This window comes from Rhynchophorus ferrugineus, unplaced genomic scaffold (genome assembly GCF_030347505.1).
Source record: "Rhynchophorus ferrugineus isolate W39M unplaced genomic scaffold, kcgeb_rfMv2 rfM3, whole genome shotgun sequence".
Taxonomy (NCBI): domain Eukaryota; kingdom Metazoa; phylum Arthropoda; class Insecta; order Coleoptera; family Curculionidae; genus Rhynchophorus; species Rhynchophorus ferrugineus.
In genome coordinates this window covers 18,334,117-18,356,772 of record NW_027472582.1, presented here as the reverse complement: position 1 = coordinate 18,356,772, position 22,656 = coordinate 18,334,117, and the positions used below count along the sequence as shown (strand labels likewise).

The following is a 22,656-nucleotide window of genomic DNA, read 5'->3' as shown; positions in this document are numbered from 1 at the left end:
TATCTCATAGATTGTAAAAGTTTGAATAGAATTTTCTTATCTTGCTAATATAATAGGAATTTAAGAAAAATCAGTTTAAACTTTATTTTAAGATAATTCGAAGATTCGAAAAAAGATGAAGTCGAAAAAGATTAGAAAAAATTGATTAAAAAACGATTAAGTATGATATAATTCATGCGTATATTCATGGGCTGCCTATAATAATAGCCTAAATCGTCAAAAAAAATACAGTAATTAAGAAAGAGTTCTTTATTTTAAAATTAAGTACATATAAAACTGTGTTGAAATCTGAAAAATCTGTTTTACAACGTGATAATAACTGAATTTTATAATATATGGTTTTAAAAGTCATCATTAAACAGTTTTTCCATCACCTTTAAATAAATATTTGAGCAACTTGTATAACTTTACATAACATCAATATACACTATATATTTTACATGACAATCAGTTTGGTATATAAATAATATAAACAAAAGTAGAAATACAGTTAACACCACATAGGTGAAAAAATTTAGAAATAGTGAAAAATATCCATATGAAAATAGGTTTTGATAAAGAATTTTTAAATATACATATTCAGTCATCTCTTATGTAGAAAAATATAACCAGATTGTTAAAACACTGGCCAAGTTCTAACTTATGTAGGAGCAAGTAATGGTTAGAAAAATTTATCATTAGATCATATCATTTTTTGATATAAGTACATAAAATTTATGATTAATTTTTATGCTGCTGAGGCGGTAGAATTTATATGTGTAAATATCCATTTTTGAAATACATCTCCAGTACAACGCTCTACCTTTACGCCTTTTCCATTTTGAACGCCATTAGAGCTTAAACACTTCTTTGCAGCTGGATTATAGATGGTTCCATTCTTTCGTAACACCCAGTACTGTTCTCGTTTATGACCGTGGCATTCAGTTAACTGGACGTCGCGTTCATTGAATACCTCGGCACATACATTTTCCTATCGAAAACAAAAAGCAACTTAAAATTAATATTTGTATATTTTGAAATCTGACTGCAGGATTGGGCCATACCTTTCTAAGTTCACCTTTATTGCTTAATGAAAAATATTGCGACACAGCCAAAAATTGATGACACTGATATAAACCTAAAGGACCAACTTTATCTTCTGCGAGCTGTAAATCATCTAGACACATGTCATATTCCGTTCTAATTTGTCCATAGCCAAAAACATTTTCATCAGGAACAAATTTTTCTGGGTAGACATTATCTAAGTACCTGTAAGAACGAAATAAAGTTAAATAGTATTACTTAAATATTAAATAGGTCTAGTTAACATATTGATATTGAAGGGGGATTTTGATAAATTAAAAAAAAACTTTTTCTGTATAGTCTAAAAATTTTACATTAAATATATGTACTCATTTAAGTTTTTTCTGAAATTATCAAAATTAAATTAACATGAATTTTCAAGGGATATCCGATTATCCAAATGTGAGTATTAAATATTATTATCTGATAGGTGTCTATGTTCGCACTTTTCCCTGATCTCTACTTCACTAGCTTGTAACTCTTCGATTTTTTGATTGATAATAAAAATGTTTTATTTCTTATTATTTTCGGAAAAACACTACATTTTAGGCATTTAGACCAGAAATATTTCTATCTTGCACCCAATATATAAACTAGGGAAAAACAATTTAAGTTTTTCCTAGATGACTTTAAAGTTGTATCTGTAGTATTACCTATTCAATAAAACAATACAGCACACTTAAAAGGCAACAGTACATAAAATATTCCAGATATAAAAGTAATTTGTTGACTCAGTCAAAAATTATATTTTAGTTTCCTTTTTACCAACTAGGGTTTATCTGGGCTGAACCTACTGTTTAACGTGGGCTCCGAACTACGGTCCTCGGCATTAAGCTTACCGACTGGTGAGTGATCAACTTTGAGATTGATTTGAACTTTGATCGCAGAAGTCATCTGATCTTACCCAGCTTGGTATTAGCGTGACTGGGATCATTTTCATTGTCGGATTATGCACTCTTACCTAAGGACAATCACAAACATAAATTTAAGCCCATGTCCTAACACGAATCGAACCTACGACTATCAGCCATCTCAAAAATTATTGCTTTTTGAAAATGGAAAATGCTTTTAAAACAATTTGAAAATCATTTGACTCTGTTTTTAGTAAAATGTCATCAATGAAAACGGATTATAAATTAGTATTTGAAATGTATATGAATAAATTCATTTTGAGTAACATGAAAATGAAACAAAATTACTTTTCCCCCAATTTCATTATCTTGTATCACATATAATATCAATTTTATTAGAGGTTTACCATTTGAAACTCTTGCATCTTAATTTCTGCCTGAGTTGCTTTCTATGAGTTAAATCACCTACTATTGGATTGTTTTCAAGGGCAGGTTGATACATGAAGAACAACCTTTTGTAATCGTCCATCCACACGTGTGCCAAACGTGCCGTATTTATGCCATGAGTATCTTTATTATCAGGAAATGAATATGGATGAAAATCTCTAAATATATGACCTACTCTGGAACAAGGGACCTGAAAAAGTTGCTTAACTTATTTAAAAGGTAAAAATAATCAATATCAATTAACTACAAGGTTGTTTTGATTTCATAATATTTTGAATTTTTGAAAGATAAGATATAGTGAGACAGATTTGAGAAACATTTCTCTACACATACAGTTTCTAGTCTTCCACCACACTGCCAAATCCTAAATGACATTTCTAAATTTTCGCCACCCCAACCATCCATTTGTTCATCATAAGAGCCTATTTCCCAGAAGAATTTTCTATCTATTGCAAATAATCCTCCAGCCATAGTTGGTGATTTAATTGGAGTAACTTTGTCTTTATCATTCTCATCTTGTATATCTATCCAAGTGAAATGACCTGACCATGAAAAGCCACCAACTTGAAAACTGGAATCTCCTTAAATTCAAAGATTACTATAATAATTAACTTAGATATTATGAAAATACCATTTGTTGAATATGCTAAATTGCTGGCTTCAATGACATCTATTATTGGAACTAATACAGCTGAACTATTTTCTTCAATTCTATCTAATAGTGGTTCAATCCATTCTTTAGTGGCTTCACAATGAGCATCTTTAAATAATTAATATATACTTTCTATAAATGTATAAATTTAAATATTACCTAAAAATATTAACACATCACCCTGGGCTTTCCTAGCTCCTTGTAATCTGGCACGAATTAAGCCCATTCTGTGTTTTAATCTGATCATCTTAATGTTAAAATTTTTTAGCCTAGTATCAATGTAGTATTGCAATACTCCTTTTAAATGAACTAAAATATTACATTTATTTAATAATTTAACAGTTAAAAATTATAATAAATGTTTGCTGTTCTGGAATCATACCATCTGTACTGGAATCATCTACCAAAATAATTTCTTCTAAAAGATGACTGGGTGTTTGTAAAAGAACACTCCATACAGTTCTTAAAATAACTGACATTAATTCATTATAAAATATCACAATAACTGATGCTTTTAATTTTGGAGAATATCTTAAATTCTTGCACCTAAATAAAAATTAAATGTAATGTGATTTAATTAATTTTGTATAGGTATTTGTACACCTGCTGTTTCTTGGGTCCCGTAATTTTCTATCTAAAGGCATTCTATCACTTAAAACCGTGTTTAGGGCATATTTTTTAAAAGCTGTCTCACCATCTATAGCATCTTGTCCATCTAAAAATGCTGCCTCTCCTTCATCACCTAAGCCTAAAAAGTTAGAAATAACATCATGCATTTATATCATACCATATATTCACACTCTATGAAAATTCTAACCTGGAATTATTTTATTTTCCCAATCTTGTAGTTCACTTTCATATACATTATGCTGAATATTCACTAATTCTTCTATTTGGCCAAGTTGAGTATTTGTAGTTATTTTATATTTTAAATACATATATATTACTAAAATAACTATACAAATAGTAAATAACTTCACATAAATCCGTTTTAGGCGAAAACATGTTTTTAACATTTTAAAATGTTTACTTGTGTTGGTATTTAATTAGCATGCTAAATATGTGAATATTATTGCAAATTATGCCAACATGTCACTAGAGATAAAGATTGTATTAACGTTGAAAATACTTTAAAGATTGATTACTTCTTTTGTATGATAACGTAAGACATGGCTCTTTCACTTTACATTTTTCTTAGAATATTTTAAAGAAAATATATGAGGTTATATCTTCAAAATTCTTGTCTTTCTATTTTATCAGATTTTTATTTTTAATGTTACATATTCTAGTTATGTTTAACATACAATTTTTGTGTATTCATAATCTAAAAATAATAAATAAGAATTAAACCGTTTCATTTTTTTATCAGTATGATAAAATTATCTTCTGTAATATTTACTTCTAACTTCATATCTATCATGAAATATATAGTGTCAAATTTCAAAAATAGAGATTACTAGTGCTATTTTATTTCCTTTGTTACTAGAAGGATAGAAAAAGAAAACCAATTTTGGTGTAATACAACACAATATCATCAATTAGCCACATTAGAATTGTTCAAACTACAGAACAGAGAAAAACTGCCCTCAACAAAAGTGGTTTTGTGTTGAGGGTTGTTTAGTAAACAGTAACCATATGGTTTAAAATGTTTTAAATATTTCTGCGGTATAAGTTTAATTTTTCTTTATGGCTGTGATTTTCTAATCCATTCGACGCTGACTGAATAATTTAAAATTAAAAAAAAAATGAATTTGTTTTGCTCGATTGAAATTGCCATTCTGTTTGGTTTTTTTACCTTTTGTTCTGCTTTAAATGATACTTTAGATGCAGTTGTTGTGGTGAGTTTTTATAAAATATTTACTACTTATTTATCAAATATCAAAGTAGAAATAAACATTAATAATCATTTTAATTAAAACTGTTATTTAGGTATTTCGACATGGTGATAGGACTCCAGTTAGACCATATAATAATGACCCCTATAAAAATAAATCTTACTGGCCTGCAGATTGGGGAATGTTAACAAATGTAAGTAAAATTGCATATTTATTTATAGCAACATTATCAGTAAGTATAAATAAAATGTAATACTTTTGTATTGTGGTTTATGTAATCAGTAGAAATGTGATATATGCCTTTGGAAGTTATTCAAGATGATTCATTTGAATGTTTACACTTGTATTAATTATATATTATATATAAAATTCTATTTCTGTGTAAATTAAGAAAATATTTATAATATTAGATTGTATTATAAATTATTTAAAAAAATTGGCTACTTATATTTAACCCAAAGTGTAGTGTTAAAGGGAATAATTATAATTGTATATCTAATCGTTTTACATTACATCTAAAATTAACAAAATGTATATTTGTATATGTATTATTTAAAGCTTTTTTTGCACCTAGGAGATTAGTTTTTGAAATAAATGGCCATTTGCCAGTGACTACTTACACAATTTTGGCAATATTTATCTTTACTCCTAAAATCTGTAAAGCAAAGTAACACAGTGTTGGTTTTTGTTCTTTCCATTTATTAACTTACATGTATTAGTATTAAATATAAAACATTAAATGCTATTTCTGACAGTATGCATATTATATAAAAGAACATTGTATTATATAATGGATATATTCCAAAATTAACAGAATATAGTCAGTAAACCAAATGGTAGAATACATCTGTTTGGGCATATTTAAGGCATTTAAATTTTTTTCAGATTTATAATTTAATTTGATTGTTTACATTTACTTAATTAATTTTTATATATGAGTTTTTTGTTTCAGACTGGAAAGCAGCAACATTTCAAATTAGGTCAGTATTTTCGTCAAAGGTACAGTAATTTCCTACCACAAGAATACTCTGGTAAGGATATATTTGTACGATCAACAAATGTGGATCGTACTCTGATGTCCGCCGAGTCGAATTTAGCGGGTCTCTATCCTCCAGTCAGTAAAGATATATGGAATAATAATATCCTCTGGCAACCTATCCCAATTCACACTATTCCAGAAAATATGGATGCCGTTTTAGCCGCAAAAAAACCATGTAAAAAGTATGATTACCTATATGAGCGTTTATTAAAAAGTGATTTTATTCGAAATATAAATCATATGAACCATGATTTGTATGCTTACTTAACGAGGTATTCAGGCGACTCCATTCAAGATTTAACGCATTTAGAATATTTATATAACACTCTTTCTATTGAAGCATTGTATAATTATACATTACCAGACTGGGCTCAAAAAGTTTATCCTAAAAAAATGTTATTTTCCGTTGGACTAAGTTTTACCTTAGCTACATATACACCAGATTTAGCTAGGTTTAAAATAGGACCTTTCTTTAATGAATTGGTGAATTATTTTATAAATCGCACAAAAACCAACCAGGAATCGGAGTATTACGCCCCAAAATTTTTGATGTTTTCGGCACATGACACAACTATCGCTAATTTACTAAATGCAATGGGTGCTTTTGAACCGCATTCTCCACCTTATACTTCAACGATTATTTTTGAGTTACACAAATCAGCAGAACAAGCTTATGTGAATGTTTTTTATAAAAACACTACAGAGGCCAGACCCATTACTATACGTGCCTGTACATTTAACTGTAATTTTGACAAATTTTTGGAAATACTAAAGCCTATTACAGTTAGTCTTGACATGTGGGAGTCAGAATGTAATAGTTTGTGGTTATTGAATAATTATTGGAACGTGTACTTGCTGTTGGTAATTCTTTTTGTGGCTGTGATTTGTATTATTACTTTATCTCTTTTAATTAAGTCTCGCGCCAAGAGGTCTGAAGTAAATTTATATACCCAACTTCCCAATGAAGAGTATGCTTAAAGAAAAGAGCTTGTTTTATAATATGACCTAATGAACTTACACAATTTTTATACTGAAACGGTGATTTTTACATTTTAACTAATTTATTTTACAATACAGAATAATATTCTTATACAAGATTATTACAAGCTGTAATCAGAAATTGTCTAGATCCTAGTGTTTCTTAAAATATTTTTGATATTTTATTTGCATATTAAAATATAGAACAACAATATTTTAATTGTGCCATTTAATAAGCATAAAATGAGTTATGTTGGAACAAAGCATTATGTATTAATATACATATTCATTTTTAATTGTGTTTCATTTTCTTTGTGTCGTACATCCGAAGGTTTGGGTTTTTCATAGTTTGTAAGTTAACTTATATTGGGTGCTTTTATTATTGCATGCCCTTTTATTAAATAATTATTAATAGACTTATCGAACATTCCCCAAAATTTTCTATTGGAAGTTTCACAGAAAGAATCTTGATATAATTAGTTAAATTATATATTACGGAAATTACTATTGTTTGTTATTTGTCGCCTTGCTTATTTTCTTTTTACATTCGGAATTTTATTGATGGATACACTTAATTATGATTCATATTTATTACATTTTTATAGCATATGTAAAGGTATCAATTCAAATTTTGAAATAATTTTGGTGAGTTTTAATATCTTCAGATTATAACTATGTACTTAACTTAGCTTTACTCAGTTTAATAGTTTAAGGCGAAGATGTTATAATAATGTGAAGGTACAATGTAAATTATATTGATGTAATATATCATGATATCAACTTTGTTTATTTACTATTTTGTGAATATATATCAAGTTATTACTCAAATGACCCCTTTAAGCTCACGTAAACATTGATTATTCGTTGCATATCAAAGTGTATTAAACATTATTATCGCTTTTATGCATATGTCTTAAGAAAATTATTTATTATTTTTAATGATAGTGTAGTCTATATCATGTGATGTTACTTCAATTACATGCTAAGTATTTATTTTATAATTTCCAAAATAAAAATATGTTTAGAAGCCAGCTTTACACCATAATAGGCCGGTCAGTGCGAAGTTCGTCTTTAATACCTACATTTCTGAAACAAAAACAAGCAAGGGAATTCTAGAGTTCACTTAAACACGACTTTCATAATACGAATTGAAACAGTGCACTCTTTCAATCGCAGGACGGCAACATTCGATTTAAATTTTTGCTTGTAATAGCGGATAAATATTGATAATTGTAAATTTTAAATTGTTATTGTTTATTACTTGTTAAAAGAAATTGTTTCAAGGCTTAGTTGACTGTTCATTATTGGTTTTATTACGAAGTCCCAAAGATGACAGGCCCGTTAACATTTGTTTGGCATTTTTAAACACATTAATTTAGGGGATTATTTAATAATTTTTGTGGTTTCTATAAAAAAATGTACAAAACAATTTTGTGTCTTGAAATACACTTTATTATTCAATTAATCACTCCGAACTTCTTTTTTGCTGAATATAGATGATGCGTTTTCATTTCTATTACATTTTGCTATTACCTCGTTGACCGGTAAAAACGTTCTTCGCAAGTATTTTTTGAGGCATTAGTTTTGAGGCATTAGTTGTCAGAGGGACCCAAATCTGGTAACATTATCCAAATTAATAACACTTTAACTTACTGATTTTCGCAATACTTTGTTAAGCGCTGCGAGAGGTTGCATTATTTTGATCGACATTTATCGTCTTTAGAGCTATATTCGAGTAGTGTCCTTATTTCACTATTAGTAAATATGGCAGTGATTCTCTTTGATACGCCTAGTGCTTCCAACACATTATAAAAATAGAAACAACAGATATATTGCAATACTATTTTCTTTTATTTATTAGACAGTGTTTCTTTTTTGGTTGTCTTTAATATGGACTAAGAGTTTATATAAAATATTCAATACACCATATTGTAAAATCTGTAATATTATAGCAGCTCTTTTACATTTATATGAGTATCATTCACATACACAATTAAATATTTCTATCGACTGGTTTTTTATATGGATAGTCAATAATATCAAAAATATCTTTTTCTGAAGTGATTTCAACTGCTTCACCAGGAACTCCTATAAATTTTAAATAAAATACATTTTTAGTCTATAACAAAAAAAAAATACCAGTTGTTCCTAGAGGTCTGAGAGTGTATTCATTCAAGGTAAATCCATTTTCTAAAGCATGAGCTCTCATTTGTTGGTTAAATATGTCAGATCCAGTAAAGTATAATAAAGAGCAAAAATATTGATCATATGGTTGGAACCTAATATCTAGTCTTCTTGTTGGAAGGGCTGGTTTTAGTTTACAAGCTCCCTATATTAAATAATTTAATAGAATTAAGCTACCTAAACTATTATAATAATACCATAAACTTTGTATCTCCAAGTGATAAAGTTTCAGTAATCATTCCACAATCTTTCAATCTATCTACAATAATTTGTAATACAAATTTATGTTTTTTGTTAATTTTGTCACTGGTATAATCTGGATGTGTAATTAATGTATCAATATCACCACTTTCTGATTTACCTCTTCTGAAGACATAAAGTACTTTAATAATGAATATAGAAAGTTTATTTTTGAGTGACATTACCTATAGCTACCACAAATAGTTATGGTATATCTTGAATCTAACTTGCTAATTTCTTCTTTTAATATTTTTTCGATTTCCTCAATTTCTGTCCTAGGTATTTTCTTTTCAAAATCATCAAAATACCTGAATTTAAAATACAAAAAAATCAAAATAAGTAATCACTCTGATTTTACACACAAATTACTTTAATCCTACAATTTGGTGATGGCTCAATAGATTTTGATGTTTACTCAATTGGTCAAGTGTTTTTATACCACTATCAACAAGCTTCTGAGCTTTTGCAGGTCCTATTCCGGATACTCTAGTTAAGAGGTTAATTGCTTGGCTAGTTTTGTCTTGATGTATCTATATTAAATTTTGAAATGTTATTTTATAATTAATCATATTATACATAACTTATTTACATTTTCAAGCTTTTGTAATTTGCCAGTTTGAAGAAATTCATCAATTTTTTTAAAAATCTTTTCACCAATACCTGGTAATGCTTTAGCTTCATTACCTGACTTTATTCTGGTAGGATGCGAAGCTAAAGTAGCTGCAGCTTTAGAATATGCTTTATATTTATACATATTCCTACTGACGTTTTTTTCGTATTCCGCCAATTCTAAAATTACTAATAGTATACTTTCTATTTTTTAAAGGTTTTTTGTTCAGACCTGTAAGAAATTCAGAGAAATCATAATTAAGATTATTTTCATGACTTGGTGCTTTTCGTTTACTCATGTTTTGAAAAAGTGTTTAAAATATTAAAAAAGATAATTATCGCTTTTATGCATATGTCTTAAGAAAATTATTATTTTTAATGATAGTGTAGTCTATATTATGTGATGTTACTTCAATTACATGCTAAGTATTTATTTTATAATTTCCAAAATAAAAATATGTTTAGAAGCCAGCTTTACACCATAATAGGCCGGTCAGTGCGAAGTTCGTCTTTAATACCTACATTTCTGAAACAAAAACAAGCAAGGGAATTCTAGAGTTCACTTAAACACGACTTTCATAATACGAATTGAAACAGTGCACTCTTTCAATCGCAGGACGGCAACATTCGATTTAAATTTTTGCTTGTAATAGCGGATAAATATTGATAATTGTAAATTTTAAATTGTTATTGTTTATTACTTGTTAAAAGAAATTGTTTCAAGGCTTAGTTGACTGTTCATTATTGGTTTTATTACGAAGTCCCAAAGATGACAGGCCCGTTAACATTTGTTTGGCATTTTTAAACACATTAATTTAGGGGATTATTTAATAATTTTTGTGGTTTCTATAAAAAAATGTACAAAACAATTTTGTGTCTTGAAATACACTTTATTATTCAATTAATCACTCCGAACTTCTTTTTTGCTGAATATAGATGATGCGTTTTCATTTCTATTACATTTTGCTATTACCTCGTTGACCGGTAAAAACGTTCTTCGCAAGTATTTTTTGAGGCATTAGTTGTCAGAGGGACCCAAATCTGGTAACATTATCCAAATTAATAACACTTTAACTTACTGATTTTCGCAATACTTTGTTAAGCGCTGCGAGAGGTTGCATTATTTTGATCGACATTTATCGTCTTTAGAGCTATATTCGAGTAGTGTCCTTATTTCACTATTAGTAAATATGGCAGTGATTCTCTTTGATACGCCTAGTGCTTCCAACACATTATAAAAATAGAAACAACAGATATATTGCAATACTATTTTCTTTTATTTATTAGACAGTGTTTCTTTTTTGGTTGTCTTTAATATGGACTAAGAGTTTATATAAAATATTCAATACACCATATTGTAAAATCTGTAATATTATAGCAGCTCTTTTACATTTATATGAGTATCATTCACATACACAATTAAATATTTCTATCGACTGGTTTTTTATATGGATAGTCAATAATATCAAAAATATCTTTTTCTGAAGTGATTTCAACTGCTTCACCAGGAACTCCTATAAATTTTAAATAAAATACATTTTTAGTCTATAACAAAAAAAAATACCAGTTGTTCCTAGAGGTCTGAGAGTGTATTCATTCAAGGTAAATCCATTTTCTAAAGCATGAGCTCTCATTTGTTGGTTAAATATGTCAGATCCAGTAAAGTATAATAAAGAGCAAAAATATTGATCATATGGTTGGAACCTAATATCTAGTCTTCTTGTTGGAAGGGCTGGTTTTAGTTTACAAGCTCCCTATATTAAATAATTTAATAGAATTAAGCTACCTAAACTATTATAATAATACCATAAACTTTGTATCTCCAAGTGATAAAGTTTCAGTAATCATTCCACAATCTTTCAATCTATCTACAATAATTTGTAATACAAATTTATGTTTTTTGTTAATTTTGTCACTGGTATAATCTGGATGTGTAATTAATGTATCAATATCACCACTTTCTGATTTACCTCTTCTGAAGACATAAAGTACTTTAATAATGAATATAGAAAGTTTATTTTTGAGTGACATTACCTATAGCTACCACAAATAGTTATGGTATATCTTGAATCTAACTTGCTAATTTCTTCTTTTAATATTTTTTCGATTTCCTCAATTTCTGTCCTAGGTATTTTCTTTTCAAAATCATCAAAATACCTGAATTTAAAATACAAAAAAATCAAAATAAGTAATCACTCTGATTTTACACACAAATTACTTTAATCCTACAATTTGGTGATGGCTCAATAGATTTTGATGTTTACTCAATTGGTCAAGTGTTTTTATACCACTATCAACAAGCTTCTGAGCTTTTGCAGGTCCTATTCCGGATACTCTAGTTAAGAGGTTAATTGCTTGGCTAGTTTTGTCTTGATGTATCTATATTAAATTTTGAAATGTTATTTTATAATTAATCATATTATACATAACTTATTTACATTTTCAAGCTTTTGTAATTTGCCAGTTTGAAGAAATTCATCAATTTTTTTAAAAATCTTTTCACCAATACCTGGTAATGCTTTAGCTTCATTACCTGACTTTATTCTGGTAGGATGCGAAGCTAAAGTAGCTGCAGCTTTAGAATATGCTTTATATTTATACATATTCCTACTGACGTTTTTTTCGTATTCCGCCAATTCTAAAATTACTAATAGTATACTTTCTATTTTTTAAAGGTTTTTTGTTCAGACCTGTAAGAAATTCAGAGAAATCATAATTAAGATTATTTTCATGACTTGGTGCTTTTCGTTTACTCATGTTTTGAAAAAGTGTTTAAAATATTAAAAAAGATAATTATCGCTTTTATGCATATGTCTTAAGAAAATTATTATTTTTAATGATAGTGTAGTCTATATTATGTGATGTTACTTCAATTACATGCTAAGTATTTATTTTATAATTTCCAAAATAAAAATATGTTTAGAAGCCAGCTTTACACCATAATAGGCCGGTCAGTGCGAAGTTCGTCTTTAATACCTACATTTCTGAAACAAAAACAAGCAAGGGAATTCTAGAGTTCACTTAAACACGACTTTCATAATACGAATTGAAACAGTGCACTCTTTCAATCGCAGGACGGCAACATTCGATTTAAATTTTTGCTTGTAATAGCGGATAAATATTGATAATTGTAAATTTTAAATTGTTATTGTTTATTACTTGTTAAAAGAAATTGTTTCAAGGCTTAGTTGACTGTTCATTATTGGTTTTATTACGAAGTCCCAAAGATGACAGGCCCGTTAACATTTGTTTGGCATTTTTAAACACATTAATTTAGGGGATTATTTAATAATTTTTGTGGTTTCTATAAAAAAATGTACAAAACAATTTTGTGTCTTGAAATACACTTTATTATTCAATTAATCACTCCGAACTTCTTTTTTGCTGAATATAGATGATGCGTTTTCATTTCTATTACATTTTGCTATTACCTCGTTGACCGGTAAAAACGTTCTTCGCAAGTATTTTTTGAGGCATTAGTTTTGAGGCATTAGTTGTCAGAGGGACCCAAATCTGGTAACATTATCCAAATTAATAACACTTTAACTTACTGATTTTCGCAATACTTTGTTAAGCGCTGCGAGAGGTTGCATTATTTTGATCGACATTTATCGTCTTTAGAGCTATATTCGAGTAGTGTCCTTATTTCACTATTAGTAAATATGGCAGTGATTCTCTTTGATACGCCTAGTGCTTCCAACACATTATAAAAATAGAAACAACAGATATATTGCAATACTATTTTCTTTTATTTATTAGACAGTGTTTCTTTTTTGGTTGTCTTTAATATGGACTAAGAGTTTATATAAAATATTCAATACACCATATTGTAAAATCTGTAATATTATAGCAGCTCTTTTACATTTATATGAGTATCATTCACATACACAATTAAATATTTCTATCGACTGGTTTTTTATATGGATAGTCAATAATATCAAAAATATCTTTTTCTGAAGTGATTTCAACTGCTTCACCAGGAACTCCTATAAATTTTAAATAAAATACATTTTTAGTCTATAACAAAAAAAAATACCAGTTGTTCCTAGAGGTCTGAGAGTGTATTCATTCAAGGTAAATCCATTTTCTAAAGCATGAGCTCTCATTTGTTGGTTAAATATGTCAGATCCAGTAAAGTATAATAAAGAGCAAAAATATTGATCATATGGTTGGAACCTAATATCTAGTCTTCTTGTTGGAAGGGCTGGTTTTAGTTTACAAGCTCCCTATATTAAATAATTTAATAGAATTAAGCTACCTAAACTATTATAATAATACCATAAACTTTGTATCTCCAAGTGATAAAGTTTCAGTAATCATTCCACAATCTTTCAATCTATCTACAATAATTTGTAATACAAATTTATGTTTTTTGTTAATTTTGTCACTGGTATAATCTGGATGTGTAATTAATGTATCAATATCACCACTTTCTGATTTACCTCTTCTGAAGACATAAAGTACTTTAATAATGAATATAGAAAGTTTATTTTTGAGTGACATTACCTATAGCTACCACAAATAGTTATGGTATATCTTGAATCTAACTTGCTAATTTCTTCTTTTAATATTTTTTCGATTTCCTCAATTTCTGTCCTAGGTATTTTCTTTTCAAAATCATCAAAATACCTGAATTTAAAATACAAAAAAATCAAAATAAGTAATCACTCTGATTTTACACACAAATTACTTTAATCCTACAATTTGGTGATGGCTCAATAGATTTTGATGTTTACTCAATTGGTCAAGTGTTTTTATACCACTATCAACAAGCTTCTGAGCTTTTGCAGGTCCTATTCCGGATACTCTAGTTAAGAGGTTAATTGCTTGGCTAGTTTTGTCTTGATGTATCTATATTAAATTTTGAAATGTTATTTTATAATTAATCATATTATACATAACTTATTTACATTTTCAAGCTTTTGTAATTTGCCAGTTTGAAGAAATTCATCAATTTTTTTAAAAATCTTTTCACCAATACCTGGTAATGCTTTAGCTTCATTACCTGACTTTATTCTGGTAGGATGCGAAGCTAAAGTAGCTGCAGCTTTAGAATATGCTTTATATTTATACATATTCCTACTGACGTTTTTTTCGTATTCCGCCAATTCTAAAATTACTAATAGTATACTTTCTATTTTTTAAAGGTTTTTTGTTCAGACCTGTAAGAAATTCACAGAAATCATAATTAAGATTATTTTCATGACTTGGTGCTTTTCGTTTACTCATGTTTTGAAAAAGTGTTTAAAATATTAAAAAAGATAATTAACAGTTCATTATAACCACAAAATATTGAGAATTTTTCTGTGCTTTGGGATTATAACAATTTAAAAATGATATTTCTACACAAATGTCAAATATATATATATATATATATAATATATATATGGGTATGCAACTACATATTCAGGTAAACAACTTTATTTAAACAATAATATAAGCTAAAATGAGTCTACTAAATACAACTTGTACTCTAAAGAATTATTTTGGCTCAAGTTTTCGTAAACTCTCATCGAGTGCAAAATCTACAAAATTATCAATAGGTTTAATAATTAACGGTATTGCTGATAAACCAACAGCCGTAACTAACCATTTACGGCCACTTTTAGGCAGCGCCTTAGATTTTTTTAAGCCCAAATTACAAAAGGCACATAATCTATTTATTGTAAAACCCGGAATAATCACCGATGCTAGTAGTTGCCATATTAATGTATCCGTAGTAGTAAAAGCCACTTTAGTAATGTGATTTTTTTCGTTTTTATTTGTCTGAAAAAAATTAAACATTACTTATAAGAAAAAAAAACAAAATAATATTATTAGTTGCCTATCTAATTATTCTGATGTTTGGGCACGTGGTTAGTGATTTGTTTTGTGAGTCAATTTTCATAATGGCTTAAAATCATTAATACTAGAAAAAAACATGAAATAGTTTTATGGTATACCTTAAATGAATGTATACTTTTATCGGCTGTGTCGGCAAGAACATATACTGTTGCTATTCCGTATGTTACGTTAACCCATTTTGTTCCTATAATTGATCTAAATGCCTCTCCTATCTCATTTGCATACCCTAGAATTTAAAGTAATTTTTTCTAATTTTTTAAGACTTTAAGGTTTAAGACCTTTTGTTGATAAACATACCTAAATACCTTACTGGAGTATCCCTATACAAATCTTTTTTTTTTCTCGGTCATCTTCTCATTGATATTCTAAAGGGCTGATACTGAGACTGCGTTCCGCGTTCCACCAAATAGAAGTTCAAGAAAATATTAATAACTATAATGTTCATGAAAAAGTGAAATTTTAATTATGTTTGAATTGCATTTATTTTCGGTGTATATTTTAATATATTCTAACTACTTTTAGAAAAATATGAGTTTTGTAAATTAATATATGAATAAAATGTTATGTGTCGTAATATTACCTGAAATAGCTGTATTTTAATAATTTTTAATATTATAAGATTTTAGAAAACTACATAATACAGTTGTAGATTACACATTTTCGCAAAAGGAACTTACAACGGCCTGTTGGTCTAGGGGTATGATTCTCGCTTCGGGTGCGAGAGGTCCCGGGTTCAAATCCCGGACAGGCCCGGTTGGAACTTTTTTAAGTATTTATTATAAATCCAGGACACACTATTAGTTTACAACTATAACGAAGATGTTTTTCTAATATCTATAATTTTTTTTTTATTGAATTTAAAATTTATAAATATGAAAATTATTTTTATTTTCAAGTTTATGTTTTGATTCTCTATTATCAATAATTTAAGCATTTCCTAATTTGAGGTTGATTTGATAAGAATAATGTGGGATTAATACAGAGAGTGAATTAATATAGCTGGGAGGAAAATAGTAATGTATCTTCAACTAAGCTGTAAATATATATATATATATATATCTTGCATTCTTAGAATCAGTACAACTGGCTGTTAAATAGTCTTAACTCAAGGAACGCGAATGAAGATATTTTACTGACACAAATCCAATATTATAAAACCAGAATATACCAATATAATTAAACACAGTTGAAGTAAAAAAGTTTATTGTTTTGTATGCTACTTTGTACAATTGATTAGAATAAATTAAAAAATACCTTATTTTGCTGTGGATGATATTCACTTTACAATACATATATATATAATAGTTTAAAAAATTAATTGAAACTATCAATAATTTAAAAAACATAAAACACAAGACACAAAATCATAACACGCATTCTCTTCTTCATAATTGATAAAGTTGGCTTTGAGAAATAAACAGCAAAATGAAATTAATTTAACAGGGCGGCAAGGGCATCAAAAAATCTAGTCCGATCTTTTGTATATATTTCAAAATCTGTAAGATAATACAAAATAATTAATTGTAATTATAAACTGTACCTTAATAACAACCAAATAATAGAATTAACAGTTAGATAAGTAATTTGCAGAATTGACCTTTAATTTATATGAATATACTTACATGATGTATCAAAATAATCACAGTTAGTTTCACAGTTCATTTTCTCTGAAGCTTGTTCAAATGCTTTACCAAAGAAACTAGAAAATTAATTATATACAGATATAAATTATTTTCATTTGGATAAAATTACTCACTTTCTTGGTGAATTTTCACAAACAGGTGGTATACCAATTAAGATGCATGTACCATTTTCAATATTTTTTGGTACAGATACTATAAGAGGTAGATTTGCGGCTTTTCTGTTCCTTGACATACTAACATAGGCTTTTAAGATAAACTGAGCAAGCATAGACAATATGTGTAAGTGGGAGAACATATACCAATCTATACAACCCTACAAAAATGTTATATATTATGTTGCACAATTTTTGGAATAAAATATTACTTCCTGAATAATATAATACACAAATGGACCAGCATTTATGATTTGTTTCATATCTAGTGCGTTTTGCACAGTTTTGAACAATGTTTTAGCCACAATTTTTGCCCTCTCAATAGCATTATCAATAACGTCCTTTTTGTTTCTAGATAAACAATCTAATGTTTGATTAAATAATTCTTCAGGTTTCTTATCTCTTGGCTGTAATATAATACTAGTGAAAAAAATTGCATAAAAAGCATAATCAGAAGTTACTTTTATTATTTAATACAACTGTATTCACTGTACTATTAAACTTACTGATGCTTCCAAAATTGCCAGTAATGCAAACACTATATCTGACGCACAATATTTGTGTTGATAACCATACTGTAGTATGAAAGAAGTGAATTCAATATCTTGTAAGCCATACTTTTCTGATAATTTTTCTAATGAACTGTGAAACTCCTTCCTTAACTGAAGATCCATTGATTTGAAATGTTGTCTGCTCTGTGCTAATGGTAATCTATAAAAATATAATTAAGACTTATACAATATACTTAGTTTTTATGCAGAAATTATAATAATAAGGTATTACCCCATATCTGCTAATAATTCATGTATCTTCTTATCACCCTTTAAGGTCCATAACTTCATTCTTACAGCTGTAAATGTTGAATATTTTATACTATGCTCTACAGTCCAATGCCTATATAATGTAAGTCTCAGGTCCTTTTCAAACAATATTTTCAGTGATGTCAATACATCTGTATCATTAGTCTTATTTTGTAGTCTCTTACAATGGGCTCTTAAAGTTTCTAAAAAATGGTACTTAACATAAAGATTGTTTAAATATATATGCAAATTACCCATTTCTAGTATATACTGAGTGTTTTCAATTTTACCAAATAATAACTGCTCTGTAAGTGCAACAATAGCTAGCCAAAGCAAATCTTTATCTTCTTTATTAAGCTTCCATGCAAACTCAAACATACAAATAGCACTCTGAAAAAGCTTGGATTATATAATTTTTTACCAAAACAAACATAAAAAGTATATACCGCTCTGGCATAATATGTAAATTGAGAGTATTCAAATAATAATTTATTTCGATTTTCCTCCCACAGTCTTCTTTCTCTTCTTTTTTCGATTGCCTCCTCTGCTAACCTTCGCCTTTTCGATGCTCTTCCCTCATTATCACTATCATCATCAGTTGATTCACTTTCATATTCTGAGTCAGACTAAAATATATTTGGGTTTACTTAGATTATTAAATAGAAAATTATTATACCTTAAATAAATCTGAAAATTCAGGTACTGATACATCCTCTTCTGGACCTGTTAATAATCTAATTTGTTCAGTTGAGTAAATATTACAAACATCTATGGGCCTATGGCTATCTAATATAAAAAATACTATATCTTCTTGTGGATCTAGATCTTCTACTATATCTATAGTTCCTCCGCAATTAATTAGGACAAAATATTTTACATCCTCATAGTTTTCATTATATGCACGTCTTAAATCTTCTAATCCCTGCACAACAGCAACAGTGTAAAGAATATTTCTGTATCTTAAGAGTGATTGCAAAATTTTGCATGCACATATGCTATCAATATCATAATGAACCATTAAAAAAACTCTCTGAAAATAGAACATCTAATTTACTACGTAATTTGCTTAGTGATTATTGAAAATAAATACATGCTTATGAATTGTATTTAAACAATTTCAGAGTGAAATCGATGTTACAAGATATAAAAATAGTTACGTTATGAAAACTTACTTTCCCAGCTAAAAATTCATAGAAATCGGCTTTGAAATCCTCAACATACATGATAAATTACTAAACATTTATTACATTATAACCATATTATAACCTGGTTTACAACCGCCAAAACCGTTTGAAGGTTTTAAGTTCTTTGACATTTAGAAGAAAATAATTAAAACATCTATTACAAATTTATTTTATCTCATATTATATAATAAAACAAAAGCAACAAAAAATTAAAGTAAATTGACTGTTTAATATAAACAATAAAAAACACTAGAATTATTTCTACAAAAACATCAAATCATATTTTATTATTTAGGGATTTATGATTTACTTCTTTAATAAATTCATGCTTGCCAACAATAATATTTAAAACGAATCACTTTCGGCACGTTCCAGTTTGAGGTTATAGTTTTTGTTATTGTATGTGCGACTTTTCTATGGTGCGGTTCTATAACATTTTATCGAATAACAAATATCAAATACCATTTTGCTTAGAAATACTGGTACAGTGTCAATTATGTCTCGACCTGAACACCTAGCTCCTCCTGAAATAGTAAGTTATCAATAATTGTTTTTATGTTTTTAATAATGCTGTTTGTTTTAGTTTTACAATGAAACAGAAGCCAAAAAATATACACAAAAGCAAGTTTATTTATATAGTTTTTATGATTTATTATTAATCAAATTTTTTTAGTTCTCGTATCATTGAGATTCAGGAACAAATGTCTGAAAGAGCAATTGAATTGTTACTGTTACCTGAAGACAAGCAAAGTCTCATATTAGATATTGGTTGTGGATCAGGACTCAGTGGAGGTGTTTTAGATGAAAATGGACATTATTGGGTTGGAATGGATATATCTACAGCTATGTTAGGTTAGTCTTTGAATTATGAAGTATTCTATTATTTTATAAGTGTCGAATATTTATTTTTAGATGTGGCTTTAGAAAGAGAAGTTGAAGGTGATTTATTATTAGCAGATATGGGAGAGGGCTGCCCATTTAAAGCAGGTTATTAAAAATAATATGAGTCTAATATGCAATATGAATAATAATGTTGTTTAAAGGTGCTTTTGATGGTGCTATATCAATATCTGCATTGCAGTGGCTATGTAATGCAGATAAATCACATCATAAACCTGTCCAAAGGCTTTATAAGTTTTTTAGTACTTTATATGCTTGTTTAGTAGGTATTATATTGGTCGATGCCTGACTTTATAATAATTTGAAATTGTTTATATTTTAGAGTAGGTCAGCTAGAGCTGTTTTACAATTCTACCCAGAAAATGGTGAACAAATGGAATTAGTAACCACACAGGCAATGAAGGCTGGCTTTTATGGTGGTGTAGTTGTTGATTATCCTAATTCTACAAAAGCTAAGAAATTTTTCTTGGTACTAATGACTGGAGGAAATATGCCTTTACCTAAAGGTCTAGGAACAGAAGGAGAAAGTAGTGGTCAGTTTCTGATTAATAAATAAAGTTGAAGTTGAGGGGAATCATTTTGGATGTATATATGTAATCCTTTTTAACATACTGTAATGCCATCAGGTTGATCGATCTGACTAAGGCACCAGATTTAAGTTATTGTTTCTGGGAATGTGATATTAAAAATAAATCTCTTAAATTTTTGTAGGTATTGATTATTCAAGAAGAGAGAAAATAAAACGCCAAAGAGGTAAACCGTTAAAGAGCCGCCGAGAATGGATATTGGAAAAGAAAGAGAGAAGGCGTAGGCAAGGGAAGGAAGTACGTCCAGATTCAAAATATACAGGAAGAAAAAGAAGCGGACGATTTTAATTTTAGGATTATAAAATTATATGATTTAATTATTAAATTATCAAATTATGTTGTATTTTATATATTTCCCACACAATTCCACTCACTTCTTATATTAAATAAAACATCTTTATATTATAATTTTTTTAATTATATTTTCATGAAACAAGACACTTACAAAATTTTACAGCTATATTTATGGTTTTGTGTACTACTCAACAATTAATACTATTATTCATACATATTAACTTTTCATTTTTAAGAACAAAAAGCTAAATTGTTTGTTTACTGCCTACTTGACCAAAATATTAAAAATTTCGGTGCTTTCACTGGTAGATTTATTCTATTACTAATACTTTTATAGAATAATAAAAATAATGTTATTTATTTTAACAGCCCCTTTTTATTTTCGAACACATCCAACACTGAAAAAGGCAATACATACAGGAATAACTACTTTTCAGAGTTTATACTATAGAGTATTTTGGTTACATATTTTTGATACTGATATTTCAGTTATTACTTTTGGTTTCTACTCGTCTCTCGCATTTGTAAACCTTTCTGTTATATTTTAAAGGATATTTTTACAATGAATTGTTTAAATAATAGTTTCGGAAACACTATCAACCTACATATATAATTAATGCATAATTAAAGTAGGGATATAAAAATCTTTTGAGAAAACAAAGCCGATTAAGGTCCATGTACCTATAAGCAACTTTATGCTGAGTGCTAATTGAAGACGAAACGGTGTTTTTCTAATATTACTTAACATTCAAGAATGGTTGTAATGAAACTACACTAACCAGAGTAAAATACTTTGAATAACTTCTTATTATAAATTGGTAACCATCAGAAAAATACTACGAGAAACATTGTGAGTAGGTTATATATGTTATGTAGAGAAAAATATTGAAAATAATATTTAGATTTTACAGATCAGGCAAGAGCAACTATTAAAAATTATTTGATTTATCTATTATATAAAGTGAAACAATATTGAGTTCGAAGTAGAAGTGATTATATCACATATTATTTAAAAACATATGTTATATTATAAGCACAATTACAGATTTTCGACGTTTTCGACGCCTTCATCCGCTATGTCCTTGAATTGTAGATCGTTTATTTGGAATTTTCTCACGAAGTCGTTGACGCTGTCTGTTGTTATTTCAACACCGTATTCCATTGTTGCAAATCGTCGGTTTGGTATGTCGATAGCTACTAGTAGGGGAACTACGTCATCTAATCCTAGAAAATATTAAACACAAATAGTATCAATACTCCTGGTTATACAATATGCTTGAAAGAATTATAATTTATTACGTTTGGATGACATTGGTGCAAGTTGGGAAAATTTATTTCGATTAAAATAGCATATC

General features: G+C 28.1%; 9 protein-coding genes, 1 long non-coding RNA gene and 1 other non-coding gene across 13 annotated transcripts in view; 3 read left to right on the top strand and 8 right to left on the bottom strand.

The window, feature by feature from the left end:
• Nucleotides 1-229: 229 nt before the first annotated feature.
• Nucleotides 230-4,415, bottom strand: LOC143193981 (polypeptide N-acetylgalactosaminyltransferase 1). The gene is made up of 9 exons (XM_076400492.1): nt 3,830-4,415; nt 3,616-3,760; nt 3,395-3,558; nt 3,172-3,321; nt 2,992-3,120; nt 2,694-2,941; nt 2,321-2,550; nt 1,044-1,248; nt 230-970 (listed from the first exon to the last, which is right to left on the bottom strand). Exons 1-9 carry the CDS (start codon nt 4,026-4,028, stop codon nt 728-730), a joined length of 1,713 nt encoding a protein of 570 aa, XP_076256607.1. The 5' UTR covers nt 4,029-4,415; the 3' UTR covers nt 230-727.
• LOC143194001 (prostatic acid phosphatase) lies at nt 4,395-7,644 on the top strand. The gene is made up of 3 exons (XM_076400529.1): nt 4,395-4,850; nt 4,942-5,040; nt 5,800-7,644. Exons 1-3 carry the CDS (start codon nt 4,758-4,760, stop codon nt 6,862-6,864), a joined length of 1,257 nt encoding a protein of 418 aa, XP_076256644.1. The 5' UTR covers nt 4,395-4,757; the 3' UTR covers nt 6,865-7,644.
• Nucleotides 7,645-8,694: 1,050 nt separating this feature from the next.
• On the bottom strand, nt 8,695-10,211 carry LOC143194011 (DNA polymerase beta-like). Its single transcript, XM_076400543.1, has 7 exons — nt 10,130-10,211; nt 9,878-10,077; nt 9,658-9,818; nt 9,474-9,596; nt 9,246-9,414; nt 9,004-9,193; nt 8,695-8,952 (listed from the first exon to the last, which is right to left on the bottom strand). Exons 1-7 carry the CDS (start codon nt 10,194-10,196, stop codon nt 8,858-8,860), a joined length of 1,005 nt encoding a protein of 334 aa, XP_076256658.1. The 5' UTR covers nt 10,197-10,211; the 3' UTR covers nt 8,695-8,857.
• Nucleotides 10,212-11,153: 942 nt separating this feature from the next.
• LOC143194010 (DNA polymerase beta) lies at nt 11,154-12,669 on the bottom strand. Its single transcript, XM_076400542.1, has 7 exons — nt 12,588-12,669; nt 12,336-12,535; nt 12,116-12,276; nt 11,932-12,054; nt 11,704-11,872; nt 11,462-11,651; nt 11,154-11,411 (listed from the first exon to the last, which is right to left on the bottom strand). The coding sequence occupies exons 1-7, from the start codon at nt 12,652-12,654 to the stop codon at nt 11,317-11,319; spliced, it is 1,005 nt and encodes a 334-aa protein (XP_076256657.1). The 5' UTR covers nt 12,655-12,669; the 3' UTR covers nt 11,154-11,316.
• A 956-nt stretch (nt 12,670-13,625) lies between these two features.
• LOC143194008 (DNA polymerase beta) lies at nt 13,626-15,231 on the bottom strand. The gene is made up of 7 exons (XM_076400541.1): nt 15,060-15,231; nt 14,808-15,007; nt 14,588-14,748; nt 14,404-14,526; nt 14,176-14,344; nt 13,934-14,123; nt 13,626-13,883 (listed from the first exon to the last, which is right to left on the bottom strand). The coding sequence occupies exons 1-7, from the start codon at nt 15,124-15,126 to the stop codon at nt 13,789-13,791; spliced, it is 1,005 nt and encodes a 334-aa protein (XP_076256656.1). The 5' UTR covers nt 15,127-15,231; the 3' UTR covers nt 13,626-13,788.
• A 71-nt stretch (nt 15,232-15,302) lies between these two features.
• On the bottom strand, nt 15,303-16,087 carry LOC143194037 (mitochondrial fission process protein 1; the record flags this gene model as incomplete). Its single annotated transcript, XM_076400589.1, has 4 exons — nt 15,303-15,422; nt 15,488-15,663; nt 15,840-15,967; nt 16,039-16,087. Coding segments are annotated over 4 exons (354 nt in total), but the record flags the coding sequence as incomplete, so codon positions are not given.
• Nucleotides 16,088-16,112: 25 nt separating this feature from the next.
• On the bottom strand, nt 16,113-16,405 carry LOC143194044 (uncharacterized). The gene is made up of 2 exons (XR_013005168.1): nt 16,322-16,405; nt 16,113-16,173 (listed from the first exon to the last, which is right to left on the bottom strand). It is a non-coding gene; the product is annotated as an uncharacterized LOC143194044 (long non-coding RNA).
• Nucleotides 16,406-16,421: 16 nt separating this feature from the next.
• Nucleotides 16,422-16,493, top strand: TRNAP-CGG (transfer RNA proline (anticodon CGG)). The gene has a single exon. It is a non-coding gene; the product is annotated as a tRNA-Pro (tRNA).
• Nucleotides 16,494-16,925: 432 nt separating this feature from the next.
• On the bottom strand, nt 16,926-19,801 carry Cdc45 (cell division cycle protein 45). 2 transcript variants are annotated; one of them, XM_076400491.1, is made up of 10 exons: nt 19,509-19,801; nt 19,013-19,366; nt 18,783-18,962; nt 18,591-18,726; nt 18,320-18,539; nt 18,043-18,247; nt 17,749-17,943; nt 17,498-17,697; nt 17,364-17,440; nt 16,926-17,237 (listed from the first exon to the last, which is right to left on the bottom strand). In XM_076400491.1, the coding sequence occupies exons 1-10, from the start codon at nt 19,557-19,559 to the stop codon at nt 17,173-17,175; spliced, it is 1,683 nt and encodes a 560-aa protein (XP_076256606.1). In that variant the 5' UTR covers nt 19,560-19,801; the 3' UTR covers nt 16,926-17,172. The 2 variants fall into 2 exon arrangements, with proteins under 2 accessions (XP_076256606.1, XP_076256605.1); XM_076400490.1 differs by having other exon boundaries at nt 18,320-18,726.
• An 80-nt stretch (nt 19,802-19,881) lies between these two features.
• On the top strand, nt 19,882-21,344 carry LOC143194016 (18S rRNA (guanine-N(7))-methyltransferase). Its single transcript, XM_076400554.1, has 7 exons — nt 19,882-20,052; nt 20,104-20,141; nt 20,194-20,372; nt 20,433-20,507; nt 20,564-20,682; nt 20,743-20,953; nt 21,132-21,344. Exons 1-7 carry the CDS (start codon nt 20,017-20,019, stop codon nt 21,293-21,295), a joined length of 822 nt encoding a protein of 273 aa, XP_076256669.1. The 5' UTR covers nt 19,882-20,016; the 3' UTR covers nt 21,296-21,344.
• Nucleotides 21,345-21,381: 37 nt separating this feature from the next.
• Nucleotides 21,382-22,656, bottom strand: part of LOC143193998 (nucleoredoxin) — a 103,691-nt gene continuing 102,416 nt past the window's right edge. For both annotated transcript variants that reach the window (XM_076400525.1, XM_076400526.1), the window contains exon 9: nt 21,382-22,525. In XM_076400525.1, coding sequence (XP_076256640.1) covers nt 22,341-22,525 — 185 coding nt within the window. In that variant the 3' untranslated portion in view covers nt 21,382-22,340. The remainder of the gene's footprint in view (nt 22,526-22,656) is intronic.